The sequence below is a fragment of the Osmerus mordax genome, chromosome 13, assembly GCF_038355195.1.
Source record: "Osmerus mordax isolate fOsmMor3 chromosome 13, fOsmMor3.pri, whole genome shotgun sequence".
Taxonomy (NCBI): Eukaryota; Metazoa; Chordata; class Actinopteri; order Osmeriformes; family Osmeridae; genus Osmerus; species Osmerus mordax.
Genome location: NC_090062.1, coordinates 1,903,344 through 1,917,989, shown reverse-complemented (window position 1 = coordinate 1,917,989; position 14,646 = coordinate 1,903,344). Strand labels below are relative to the sequence as shown.

The window sequence follows — 14,646 nt, the reverse complement described above, 5'->3', positions numbered from 1 at the left end:
AAAGGCAACACCTTAGATAAATATACTCCACCCTTCAAATCCTCTCAAATGTTAGAATTCTCTGAACCTTGGGCAACTTCTTTTTTTATGGAATTGGAGGAAACAAAGGAAATAAAAAACGTCACACACCATAAAAACTGAAATCAAAGACTTAAGGGCCCTTGCCAATAAACTAGTAATCGCGCTACATACAAACATGTTAATGTGAGTTCTGGTGACGTTTTGAGAGTTAACTATAATTTTGGGGTATTTTCACCCAAAATAAGCTGGCCTGAAGAACTTTGATATTGGTTATTTATCGACTGCTGCGCATCATAAAGCTCAACTCTGACCTGCAGTGCCCACATGCTCCCAATTTTCTCCCTGTCGTTTCCTGTAACACAAGCCTGGTACGAATATAAAAAAGATCAAAGTGGTCTGTTCTGTGCTTAAGGAACAAAGGGGATTGTGTCCTAATGGGATATAAATAAGTATAAGTTAGCTGACCTTATAAAAGTTAAGACCTGTACAGTGATAATGATAACCATCAATCAATGTAGAAAACAACTGTAGTTACTGTAATAACTACCTTATAAAGAATAGCTATGACGTATTGGTCTGAACATAATTAGTTAGTTAAATAAAGGAATGGTAAGAAATGTAGAAATGCACCAGTGAGCAGAAGTGAATGAGGCCTTAACAGTGATGTGGAGTGTGTTGGTGTAGGGGCTGTTTCAGTGGTCTCTAGAGAGAAGCTGCCTCCACACCAACAGGAAGCAGAGGGTAGGTCTCCTCACGTCTAGTGTGGTTTTGTAGAACAGCAGCAGGCCCTGAGAGTGTCAACACCTCCACTCTCCTACACCTGCCACACGAACACTTTTAACGTCGGAGGAAACGCTATCTCACTCCAAAGCTGTTCAGCCGCAACACGCATGCACACGTACACACGCATGCACACACATGCACACGCATGCACACATACACACATACACACGCACACACGTACGCTTACACATACGGTAAATTTAGAATACAACGCATGCCCTCAAACACAAAGTTTTAAAGACAACCTAAAAACCAAAGAGTGTCTTTCTGAGAAGTCCAGGAATCACATTAGAGTAGAGTCAAGAATGTAGATGTGATTAAAAACAGATGGAATAACAGCAACGCTGGTGCTTGGACCTCAATCTGCAAACAGGAAAGTCAAACCTCAACAGGCAGCCACTCTCCCTTAATCATTCCCAGACTCCCACTTGTTATTATTTCAAGCTCGTCTCAGTGTTGAACCAACCAGCCAGTACAAATAAATGCAGTGCTTCAAAAACAAGTTTGTTCTGTCTATCATACTGATTAAACCTGTTTAAGAAAAACTTAATTTAACCTTATATCATATATACATTTAAATGAAAGGGAGACCTGAGCCAGAACTGTTGCATTTTTACAACTTCAAACAATTTACAATTTTTCTATTTGACAGGAGGAGTGCTAAATATGGGACTGACTTTGATCAAATATACCTGCTGAAAGTAGAAATCCTGACATTACAGTCCTACATTTGAGGTGAGCATGAAAATAAATAAATTGTTCTGACACACAGCAGTAATTACAGTTACAGAATATAAGGATTTGGAGAACTACAAGACACACACACACAGAGAAAGTAGGACCATGCAAGACGCTCTATAACTCTCTACCCAGGCTGATCACAATCCCACTTTCTGTCGCTCTCTCTCTAGCCTGCGTGCAGACACACACACTCACACTCCCAAACACACAGCGCACCCACAGACAAGCACACACGCACACACACTCAGACTGCAACAGAGAGAAGAACTGAGTACTCACCGATTTCCCGTTGTAGTAATACATTAAGGAGTTGTTTCCCATTCCAGGGACAGGGTACGCGCAATACATGATAGCTTCTGCAAATGCAGTGATGGCTCAAGCAAGTGTACTGTTTCAAGCCTGCTCCCTAGACACACATCCAACCCGCTCAAAGGGGACTAATTCTTCCAGTCCTGGCCCTCCACACATGGATCTACTCAGAGGGAACTTATGCAAAGCAGGACTGAACCATTCTTCCCTGTGTTAGGGGGTGTCTGTGAGTAGGGGAGGGGCAGATATGGTTCTTCCCTTTAAGCCTCATAAGTGCTGAGGCAAAGAGGAATAGAGCGAGGGGGAGGGAAGGAGGAGAGGGAGTACGAAGATAAAGGGAGGGCAGTGGAACAGAAAACAAATGTGAGAGTGGATTTAGAGAGAGAGAGAGAGAGAGAGAGACAGACAGAGAGAGACAGAGAGAGAGAGAGAGAGAGAGAGAGAGAGAGAGAGAGAGAGAGAGAGAGAGAGAGAGAGAGAGAGAGAGAGAGAGAGAGAGAGAGAGAGAGAGAGAGAGAGAGAGAGAGAGAGAAATGTCTCTGAGCACAGAAAATTTGAGATTTTCTGCAGGGGAACACCAACAAACTGGAACTAAACCATTTGCTTTTAGGCAGGATATCGTTCATTTGAATTCCTTCAAAAGCAAACAAATGACGTGTATGTAAATAAAGTGTTGGAAGAATGGTCTCCACCACAGGTTCTAATCCTGGATGGGTTCAGCTTCTGTTTTTTAATGATTTAATTAGTGTTAGATTGGTGAGGTTAAACTGACGGATAGGGTTTCTCTTTTAAACTGCCATCTGGCTGGAGCATTAACCTGTTCCCACAATCAACAAATGTGCAATTAGCATTCACCTGGGACAGCGGTCACTCGGTGCAGAAAGAGTATAGAACAAGATGACACTGATAGGAAGTCTGATTTGGTCCTTTTAAAAAGAATAAAACATAGGATAGTGAAATGAAAGAGAGAGAGAGAGAAAGAGAGAGAGGGGGGGAAATGAAAGAGGTAGGCGTGGAGGAGAGATGGAAGGAGGGGAAGGATGATGTCCTACCACATCTGAGCCAAAGTGTACATGTCCTGTCAGTGTTTCCATACAACGTTTACGTTACAGCTGATGTTCAGTGTGACCACCGACATGAGACTGTATGTTGTCGGGGAAAAATACTTCAGTGTGGTTCTGACTGTAAACAGACAGTTTGCAAGAGACTGGGCTGTGAAGTCAGGCAACAGGACTGGGATGGTCTAGTTCTTGCAGCCCCGGGTAACAAAGACCAGGAGACAACCACCTCACTGAGGAGATGAGAGCAAAAGGGAGAACTGAGAACTCACTGATGGGAGGGAGGGAGGAAATAGAGCAGAGGCGAGCAGAGCAGAGCAGAGTAGAGATTTCTGACCCTGGTACCATACAGAGACACTTTAAATCCACTCCACCCAGACTCCATGGAGTCTTTCATGTCTGCCACTGGCCGCTTCCTGGACCAAACACAAGTCTGTGGACTCATTCAGAGCACTATTGTTATAAAAAAAGATGAAAGGCCCCGTTTTTCCAGAGAAAACTACAGTTTATTATGTTTTTCCTTTGGTACTATTATTATTTATTCCTCTTTCTTCTTTGGGATTCTTTTAAACTCTTCCAAGGCAGTGGGTCTACATGCTGGTACCACTTTATATCTGGAACCGTTTCAAGTTGATGCTTTAAGGAAAATTGCCATGATAGAAGTGTGTTTGAAGGATCCAAAAACGAGCCGAGGCACAGAGGACCGGGCTGAGAAAAAAGAACATGAAAGCTCAAAGAAAATGAGGAAAGAGAGATGGACACCAAATTGGTCGAAGAGCATCCATGTGTTGTTCACAAAGCCAGAATACTGTATGCAAATTGTCTTAAAGAGCCATATCCTCATCATCTTTCTAACTGGTTTCTTTGTAGTAGACCCACACACATACATTATTTGATAACATCTAAGAAATACTCACAATTCAGTATTGCTCCTCAGCCATCAGTGATCTGCTATGTTGTCCTGAGGTAGAGAAGTAAGCCCTGTAACTCATCCCTTCCTAAAAGCAAGCAGAAGACCTTGTGATCCACTGTAGGGCCCTGACTCTGAGCCCTGCTCTACAGGAAACTCTGTCCCACACCAGTCAGCCTCTAGATGGACCAGGTTAGCGCAGTCTATCTGAAACTGACTCCAAGTAGGCCAAGCCTTTAGCTCACTGACCAACCTCACACCTCGACCAACGATCCACCTGCTCACTGAACCCTTCTCAGAGCAGCCTCGAGAGTTGCTTACCAGAAGGCCTGTTTGAGTGTTGAAGGAGATTGAGCAAATCCACACGCCGAGGTCACCTCCCATCTCAGCTCACACATGGATTTGAACCATGAGGTCATGAGCCCCGGGGATTGTTTCCTGTGAGAAGCTGGGCTTTTTACAGAGGGAGTGGCAAAGGAGGGGGTTGGGGGGGGGGCAGGGGGGTTGCAGAGAGGGGACTCTTAATCTCAGTTTAACCCCCCCAGAAGGAGTTCACAGAAGAGCCACGCACAGCACCACCTTGTCTTAATGACACATTCCCTCCACATCGCGCAGATGATTTACAAGAGAAAAGCGTTGACGAAGCAGGCGTGTTTCCTCATTCGCGGGCTGCTCCAGTTCCAGACAGGCCACAGACGTCAGTTTGAGACGTTGGTGAAAGTCTAGCAACACACCAGTTTCCTCCTGCTCCTCTTATTTCCCTAACGCTTTGCATGCGCAGAGCACGGAGGTGTGCAGGAAAAAAAGAAGTTATTTATAAAGCAGGCTTTCTGTGTGTGTGTGCTCTGGGTAAACACACACACGCACGCACCCAAGCACGCATCCTATGGTGTAACTGCCACGCTCTATGAATGTATAGCATGGCAATCCTGTCTCGGCCGTGGATGAGCTGTTCTAGCTAACTGGGATGATGTCACACCCACACGCAAACGTCCTACCCACCCAGCAGGTCGCTCAGACTGTGCAATGCATCTTCGAACTACAGACAAGATAACGAGCAACAGTTCCCTGTTCAACCCTCCCTATCTCTGACTACTGGCCAATACACCCACTCTCTCATCCAAATATGATTTTAACGACTGACCAGCCACGCTCCACCCAACTTTGTTCAAATTTGAATTCCCTTTGTTGTCCTAAAACTGTATAGACGTATCTTCCAATGTCTCCTACAAAAAGAAAACAACCAAGCACATTTCTGGGGTATAGCCGAATTCATCTCAACAACCCCCATTCAGTAATGTATGCATATGCACAAATTATAACCAAATAACAACAGGAAGGTTCCAACTAAAAGATTTGTGTTTTAATCTGTTTACGTGGGCCCTGTAATCCAGTAAGCATTCGAAGGGCTGGAGAAGGCAGGTGTGTTTGGCTGGAGGTGAAACTAGGCCTCGGTCTCTCCTCCCGCCCAGAACCCCCACAGCAGCCTACGGTTGGTCAGTAGTGTGTGTGCCAGTGTCTCAGCCTTTCACACAACACTCATTCCACTCAAAGGGATCAACCCTGCTTCTACCTTCAGCCATGCCAGGATTCGCCCATCGTTTAACCAATCAACTGGGAGTGGATCCTTTCAGTGTCCTGGAGTGATCTTCACGAGTTGCTGTGCTCTCAGCACAGTCACCGGGCTGACAGGGGCCCAGAATAGCGTGCGGGGCCTCCTAACCTAATTAGGGCTGATGGTTGACAGAGGCCCCTGCTGTGACTGCCAGGCCCTCTCCAGACCTGGGTTAACACAGCGCCCTCACGCATGCCTGCCATAAGTCATTGACAACAGGCCCGGAATGTGAGTAATGACTTTAATCTGTGCATTAATTTGTGCTCTCTGTTCTTGAACTCCCTTTCCTCCCCGGTAGATGAAAGCAGGAGGGAGCTCTGGCTGGTGTGCTTGCTCCTTCATCTCTGTCTCTCGGTGTCAGTGGTCAACCTCAACGAGCAGAGATGAACACACCCGGGGTGTCCTGGAGATGGGTACGACTCTGGTCAGGATCACACCAGTTATCTATCTAGTCAGCCATCTGATGAGCTCATCCGCCCACCTCCACACACGAGACCAGACCAGGGCCTCACACACTGCCCCCTGGTGGTTGACCCTTCAGGACTGAGCAGGGGTGGTAGCTGGGCTGGAACCAGCAAGGGCAGGGAGACTCCAGATATGTCCTCTGGAGTTTTCGAATACAAAATCCCACTCTAAGCCATTTGACAAAGAAACGTAAAATTCCAGAAGCATACGTTTATTGACCAACCACAAAAAAGCATGATGACACACCAACTACTGTAAATGACAACGACAAGGACTGTGCCTTCAAGAACAAAGCATTTGATTCATTCATGTTAAACTCAGAAAGCGATAGACCTAGACTGTCACAGAACAGAAGCCTCTCACACAAGCTTGTTGTGGAACACGGATGAATGTGAAGGTTAAGCAAGTCATCTGGGACTGTGAAATAACAGACAATCCTGGAGCACACATCATAGTCGTCTATGCAAGACAGCCTAGATGAAAGAACCACATCAAACAGAGTTTCTTTCGCTGTATTTGCACAAGGCTTTGCTGACGCGTTTCATCCCCAGGCACGTCTATTCAGAGGAACCCTTCTCCAGGTCCTGACCTGCTGTGGTTCAAAGGCAAAACAAAGGAGAGGGTTTCCTGCCTGCAGTTCCTTGCTCCGCCTGCAGGTGGCTGTCTAAGCAACATCCACACGGTGACAATGGCGGAGGAAGTTCACGCACACGCACACGCACACACACACACACACACACACACAAGTAGTGACAGAAAGGAGGGGAAAGGGAGAAGGAGGAAGAAAGAGAGTGGATAAGAGGAGAAGAGGGGGAGTGAGGAGACAGAGACAGGGAGAGGAGGAGAGGGAGAAGATCTCCTCTGTGTGTCATTCACCCAACTGCACCGCAAGGCAAAATCCTGTGTATTGGTCTCACACCCTGTGGCCAACTTCCTCTCCTCCAGAGCCTGTCTTCCCACTAAGCGTAAAAGCTCCCAGAAACAAGGGTGTCGGAGTGATCTGTCAAAAGCAAATGACGATTTCTTTTTTTGTTGTTGTCATTCACAGCCAGGGTTCTCGCTTGCAAATGTCCCTGAAGGAAGACGACACCCCCCCCTCTCTACACCCCTCTGCCCCCCCCCCCCCCCCCGCCCGCCACTTTCTTCTCTCCTCCAGCCATACCGTCACCACAGCCAGGGAGGAAGTGTCACATCAAGCCGTTGAGCCTCTGACAAGGGCGCGTAAAAAAAGCCCTGGCTATTTACACACACAGACGCATGAGCAAACACACACACACAAACACACCAGCCATACCCTGCAGGCTACGCACGAATATCTACAAGATACAGCTTTTCCCCAGGAGCAACGCAGTGGCGTGTCTCCCTGCTGTCAGACAGGGCCCAGCCCAGGTGCCCACACAGCTGGCCGACAGCGTCCCTGCTCAGCGCCCCTCCACGCCGCCGCACGGCGGACGCTCCGGCCAGCCACCGCACGTCAAGTCCTTCACTTCAACCACAGGCTGAGCGACAACGCTCCCGAGGAGCCGCAGGACCGGCTGCACGCCACGACGACGGCTCGATCGTATCCGAGAGACACGCCGCGGCTTTTACCGTCGCAAGTTATGGCGTCGTGTTTGTCGGGCTTGTGAGAGACAGCTAATCCTCACGTGGGTTTCAACAGTGTGCACAGCTTAGGTTCATCTAGACTTCAAAGGGGAGGAAAGAAAAGCGCTAATCAAGCTAAAAAGCTGCTTATCAAGCTGACTGATGAAGTTGATTTGGCATCGGAATAAACATACCGTACGAGGGCACACGTGCACACACAAACACACGCAAGCACACATGCAGACACACTCCTAAAGTCGTCAGGAGGACTTGGACTGTAAAGTGGGTTATGAAAAAAAAATAAAAAAATGTAATAGGTCTATAAACATGTGAATGTTTGCAATCACCGGCTGGCTCTTCCTGATAGGCCCTATGTCCGGGTATATACTGCAGGGGGAAACCTTTAATGCACAGGGGATGTGCCTTCATAAATATTTAGATTCAAACATAAACTTTCATGTATATATACACACAGCAGGATCGCATTTAAACGTACTCCTCCTCAGATTCAAACTCCTTAACTATCTTTAGGTTAGGAAAGTGAAAAAGAAAAAAGAAATCGAAATAAATAAATAAGAGAATTCCCAGCAGGGGAAATAATGATAGGAAGCATTGTGTTCATTTTGTTTATCAAGCAGCTATTCAAGGCCTCTGGTGAAGGCCTGGTGCTTACACAAGCAAAAGCTTTCAGCGGTATCTGCAGTGGCATTCCTGCTTTCCAGCTACCTGCAGGCTCGTTGCACAGCTGCCCCCGGCAACCCAGCGCTCCAGGTGCACATCCACACCTCTGAACACCCTCCCCACCACCACTCCGCCCGCCAGTTCAGTGGTGTGGGTGTGGATGTGGCGTGGCGTGTGCTTCAGAACCAGCCCCACACACACCAGCATCTAGCCCAACCCCACCCGCTCACAACCAAGTTGCCATCACCTGCCTAATAGCCGCTATCTATAACCTCTAAACACCTATAAGCTGCCCCCATACACCCTCCTACATCTCATACCCCCTCCTCCGCCTTGCTGACACCTCCCACTAGCAGCCCACTCCAAACCCCCCCACCTCACCACCTCCTTCTAGCTGAAACCACCAGACCTCCAGCCAACCCCCCCCCCCCCCCACCACCACCACCACCACCAGAACCTGGCCCAGCCTTAACCTGTCTGGAGACAGAAATAACCTCACTCTGCATTTGAATACTATCAAGCGTCATACCAAAGCATTTCCCTGTATTTGCACACACCTAAACAGTTCCTCTGAGATCCAGCCCTGGTCTCCTACACAGCAAGCAGAGAGAGAGAGAGAGAGACAGAGAGGAGGCAGCACATCCTCCTGGTGTCTGTCACTACTCTTTGCATCCGGGCCCGTGCTGCTGCTTTGATTGTGCCGTTATGAGTCACGCAAGTGCACCTGCGCCCATGTGTTAAGTACTGACAAATAAAAGCCCTGCATCCATTTACACAACAAAGGGATGTACCCCGCAAGGCAACCAATCTTTCTTTGCCTCCCTCCCTTCTTCTCTGGAGCCCCCCTCCTCTCGCCCCTCCAAATACCCCCCCACAAAAACACCACCATACTTCACGTGCTTAAGAAGAGGAAGACAGGGCTCTTCTCCATGCTGCCCTTGACAGCTCCCCCCCCCCCGCCCTCTGCTCCCCTGAAAAGTAGGATTCAAACCCAGATTCCCAGAAACAAAAACAAAAACACACATCTCTGTGTCTCTCATGTGCCGCGTCCTGTTCCGACGTTCAATTCCAGAGGTGCGGCGGGCTCCCGATTATTGCGGCTCCCGAAAACGCAAATCCAACCTCCGAGACGCCCCCTGTTTTGTTCTCGGACGACGAATCCTTCCTTTAGCACAAAAGCGTAGAAAGAGGGGATCTCTGCAAACCAGTTGCTGTTTCTTCAAGAAGCCATTCTCTGGTACCAGTGCTGAGGAGTTAAAGCGAGGCTTAACGGAAGCTTTGAAAATCCACCAGAGTTTTCACAATGAACATCTGACTTTAGTGATTCCTGCATATTAACAAGGGCAGGCCCAGGCGGAGGCAAGCTGAGCTCCACACTTCCTCTGCATCCTAATGTCTTCTGCTCCACCGGGATTATTACCCATGGAAATGTCTCCGATTCGGTGCTATTAATCTCTGTCTGTCCTCCTGTTCGGCTACATAATGACTAATTAAACATCAAAAGAGCAGTGCTGTGGATGCGCTCTGACAGCTCTGCTACCCCGCGCCCCGTCCCTCAGGAGGGCCTTTGAGGAGGCCACGCTGTGACAGGGCAGCCCCCCAAAATCAATCACCCCCAATGTACACACACACATACACGTAGGGCTGCGACACACACAGACACAAGAACATGAAAACAACACGGCTGGTCTGTGGCCTCCCTCACACGTCACATCAAGTAAGCACCGCTGGTGTCTATGTCGAGGGGGTCTTTGAAGAGCGCACAAAAACAAACAAAAATCCCGACTAAGTTTGTGTGACAGTGGTGTCAACAGCTCCCTTTGTTTGTGCGAGTGTGCCTGTGAGTGTGTGTGCCTGGGTGTGTGCCTCTGTGCACGTGTTTGGGTACGCTCACAGAGAGATCTATTTCGGTGAGCTGTGAAGCAGGCAGATGAAATAATCTTCACTCACAGATGAAGGTAAGCCAGGAGGGACCTTGCGAACTTTCTTTGTTTGTTGAGGATCTGTGGAGAGATAAAACAGGGTTCAGGCAGAAGAAGGAGTTTTTGCGGGAGGTAAACACAGCACACCACACACTCCTTGACATGGAGAAAGAGGGAAGACCAACTTCGTCAAATAGCAGCGTGTCAAAAAAGAAAAGAAAAAGCCATCTATTGCTTGCATGTTGAGCCATTCATTACACTTATCACTATCAAATCTTTTCAGCCAAGCTTTAAAGAGTCAGCTTTAAAAGAAGTCATTAATCGTTCAGGGTAAACACGGGGACTTGGACAGGGCAGGCTTGTTCAGGGAGCTAGGGAAAACAGATCAATGGCTTCTTACAAACAAGGTCACTTCAAGTAAAACAAGCCCGAGCTCTGTCTTTGTCTAGAACAGGAGCTGGATATCCGTCCCTTCTGAGAGTCCACTATACTGTGTTTACTGAGGAAACTGTGTCACAACAATACTGTATACAGGGTTGATTTTATACAGCTTCAGATAGACATTTTCTTAAGATACAACATTTCATATGTAAAATATAATGTGTTTAATAGTATTCAGTAGACTGTTAATAGCAGGTTACTAGCTAACTGGCACTGACCAACTGGTTTGGGGTCCTGTAGAGAGCGTCTTCTGGGATTGGCCCCGGTGAAGGAGTAGAACGACGCAGGCGACTTTCCTGGCGCCGGTGCCGGCCCGGGACTGGCCAAGGCGATGTCGGCACGCGTGCTAGCCTGCAGTAGGGGCACAGACACACGGAGAGAGAGTCTTGAGCAGGTTGTCAGGGTGTGACAAACAGTATGCTACCAGGAGCTCAAACACAACTCAGCCTGCTAGTGAACTCATGCACTGTCAAGTTTGATCACTGTGACGGTTAGTCATGAATCAGCCATCCCCCTAATGCTCTGTTAAAGACTGTTAATCAATCCACTGAGCAGCATCATGGAAGTGTGCTCCTGTGGGAGTAAGGGGGCCAACAGTGTGGGCAGCATTACCATAACTCCCCAATAATCTACCCAGAGATAAAACACGTTTGTCTTTAATGGGGAAGACAGTTAAACCTCGATTCACAAAACCAGATGAGCACAGATCTTTATGAATGCATGTCCACCTAGCAAAGCCATCATACTTCAAGCCTTCTTTTTTTTTTACAGCCAACAAATCAACAAAGATGAGAAGACAATAAGATAAATCAGCATAATGGGTAAATATCTGAAGGATGGCACTGTTTGATCGTTATTGTAAATATTGTTTTTGTGACGGTTCATCAGCATAAGGGATCGAATTTCAAGATTGAAATTTCAATAGCCATTACAAACACACACACACACAAACACATACAGAGAGACAGAGAGAGAGTTTGCTCTGGGATGTGGCGCTGTTAGCAGCTCCAGTGAACTCCAAGGAGAAATCGATCCAATCAGGCTGACCTAGTGATTTCCCTCTCCTCCAGGCTGCAGTGGAGCAGTATTGATCAGCAGCGATCACTGGCATCTCCACACACAGCAGGCCAGGGACACGTCCTGGCTCCTGGGAGATGAGAGGAGAAGCTCTACCAGGAAGGAGGGGGAGGCGGGGGGAGAGGAAGGAGAGGTGGCCAGCTAAAGGCTCATTAAACCATCTGTCTGATCTCTGGAGCTGTCGTCTCCCTGAAGAAAAAAAAAAAAACAGGGCGGCTTAACTGGACAAGTGTGGCACCCGAGCCAGGGAGCAGCAGACTGCTGGACCAGCCTATGATCTCAGGCACACGTATCCAATTAGTGGAGCCATGCCGGGCGACACAGAGCTGTCCCAAAACGGCATCTGACTGGCTCAGATTAGCAGGCTTCCCAGGTGACTGGCCCAGGTGGACTGGCTGGCTGGATGGTCCATCCTATGTCAGATCTGTTCTTCTTCCTTTACCAATATCCAATCCACTAACTGTGCCCCGAGCAAACTGGCTGAAGGTATCAATTAAGGCTCTGGCCCACTTAGGCCAATTAGTTGCAAGCCTTAAATTGAGACTGAGGTCAGTTAAGAGAAGCAGGTGAGTGGTTATAGAACTAGTCTATCTCTCTCTCTGTCTCTGTATGCCTCTCTCTCTCTCTCTCTCTCTCTCTCTCTCTCTCTCTCTCTCTCTCTCTCTCTCTCTCTCTCTCTCTCTCTCTCTCTCTCTCTCTCTCTCTCTCTCTCTCTCTCTCTCTCTGGGCTCCTAGTCTAGTCTGGCATCATCTTGTGTGCCTTAAGGAATTCTCAGTGGAAGACTGGGAGTGGTGGTAGATTGACACAGTAAGCACTGACACGTCAATCCAATAGAGGTCAGGCACAAAGACAGTTCTGACCTTGGGCTGTAATGATGTAAAAAACTACAACAACAATGTAACTCAAAAATCAATTTTATCATGTTATGCTCCTGATGTGAAATTTAACCTATTCTACATAAAGATAAATATCATTACACGCATCAACCGACTATCACAACAAGGTCATCTCTTGGATGTGATCTTCTAAAAATACCAGAAGTCCTAATTTCGACAGATTGAAACGAAGGCCATCAAGTCCTGTGAAAATCAGCTCTGGCACAGCTTTACTGCAGGAGGAACAGGAGGAGTGGGGGGGGGGGGGGGGACAGGCACTGCAAACTGACAACCTGTCAGTGAGGCTACAGCCTTGACATTGACATGGCACAACAGACCCAGTTCGGCTGCTGCCTGCCCTCTTTGTTCAATGATATCCCATCCTCAAAGCGATATTAGCGTTTCTTTTTTAGAAGCCAGCGTGGGGTAGGAGTGGAGTGGAGCTACCAAGATCAGATCAACTACCAATTACTGTCTAATCTACCGGTATTAGGACCCTGGGGAGATGGATGGGTCGCAAGGAGAGCATGGGTTCGGTGGTGTTGATTAGACAGATTTGGTATCATGAGAATCCTATTTAAAGATTACTGGGGAAAAAAGCTGTTATGCTTTCAGGAAATTAAATCCATAATCTTGGATTTTAAAAGAAAAAGGATTGAGCGCTAATTGAGTTAGCATGCTAACGTGTAGTAGTGAGTGTCATAAGTAGAGGGATCATCGCCCAGTCGCCCAGACCCGGTAGCCTAATTACCCCTGTCTGAGTTTTAGTATGAATGGGTCTGACACGATGTAAACCCACTTCAAATATAAAGGGCAACACCTTGGTTCTCGATGTCAGGGATGAATTATACAGGGCAACCACTTGCCATGAATGACACTTAAGTCAGTCATCTCATCAGGCTAATGTCTAACACCCACCACAAGTCTTTATGTCAGAAAGCTGTACGAACGGCACGGCTCTCAGCCCAAAGCCTCTTCACATCACAACGCTCATCTTGCACTGAGAAATGTCAGGCAGATTTGAGGAGATAATGGAAGTCATCTGTCAACTGCAGCCTGTCACATTAATCAGCCTAATCCGTCTCACAGGAGGCGAAGGAGTTACCTGCAGAACGCAGCGCCGACAGGCAGCCAGGCAACACGCCAGCCCCTCTGTCACCAGCACAACCCCCCCGCCCCTTACAAACAAACATACACACAGACAAAGACACAGTCTCAGACACACACACACACAATCGTACACACACAGCCCTCCTCATTACCACAACATCACCAGGGATACGGAACGCACACTCGACACATGCACACACACAGACCACTCTCTCGTCCTCTTGCTCGAATCCACCGTACTTGAAACAGTCCGAGGGGACCTGTGGTACTTGTGCTTGGGAACCCTCCACCATCACCCCCCCCACACACACACCTTTCCCCCTCCCCCAAAACACCCTGCAGGTTAAAACCCATCTACTGTAGCTAGCTTGCTTGTTGCCTAATTGATGTGAGCTCTGTGCGAGGGTAACAGTGGGATAAGGGGCCACAGCTGGCTGTAACACTATGAATATCTAACCAAATAAAACACAGGGAGTTCTACATCAAGTCCAAATGATGCAATAATACGGTGCTGAGCGAGGCAAGTGGCCTGGGCTTGATGACAAGCCTGTAACTGATGGGCTCATTGGTAGATATCTGGAGCAATTACTGGACTTTCCAAAAGGCAACCCCTTGATAGATTGTTTGTGTATTTCAAATTTCCCTTCCTGGTCCTCGGAGAGGAAAATACAAATGTTAGCATTTATTAGGTTTGCAGGATGGATTGTGAAATCAACCTTTTACAGACGGGGTTAAAAAGTTGCTGTGGACATTGAGTTGCTCATTAAAAGATAAACAATGCCTGATAATCTTTGCACCTGAGATGCTCTGCTTCTGCTGTGTGAGGTTCAACGGACGAACCCTGTCGATAATCACCAGAGGGGTTATACAATATTAATATAGCCGTTTCCAGCATACATTTCTTCCTGCATTCTCTGAGGAATGAAATGGCTTTTTTGGTCTTCCTGTTTTTCTTCTGCGACCACATGAACAGAGTCTTTGCCAGCCTCAGATCCCAGCAGCTGCAGGCCTGCATGAACTCCCCTGGTTCCTCCCCAAAATGTCTGAACTGGC

At 47.7% G+C, this 14,646-nt stretch overlaps 1 protein-coding gene across 2 annotated transcripts in view; it reads right to left on the bottom strand.

Moving 5' to 3' along the window:
* Window positions 1-14,646, bottom strand: part of tcf12 (transcription factor 12) — an 81,039-nt gene that overhangs the window by 20,000 nt on the left and 46,393 nt on the right. The window contains exons 7-8 of one of the 2 annotated variants that reach the window (XM_067248681.1): window positions 10,749-10,881; window positions 10,118-10,170 (exon numbers count right to left, since the gene is read on the bottom strand). In XM_067248681.1, coding sequence (XP_067104782.1) covers window positions 10,118-10,170; window positions 10,749-10,881 — 186 coding nt within the window. Of the gene's footprint in view, window positions 1-1,824; window positions 1,965-10,117; window positions 10,171-10,748; window positions 10,882-14,646 lie in introns of those variants that run through there. The other variant, XM_067248682.1, reaches the window with a different exon arrangement.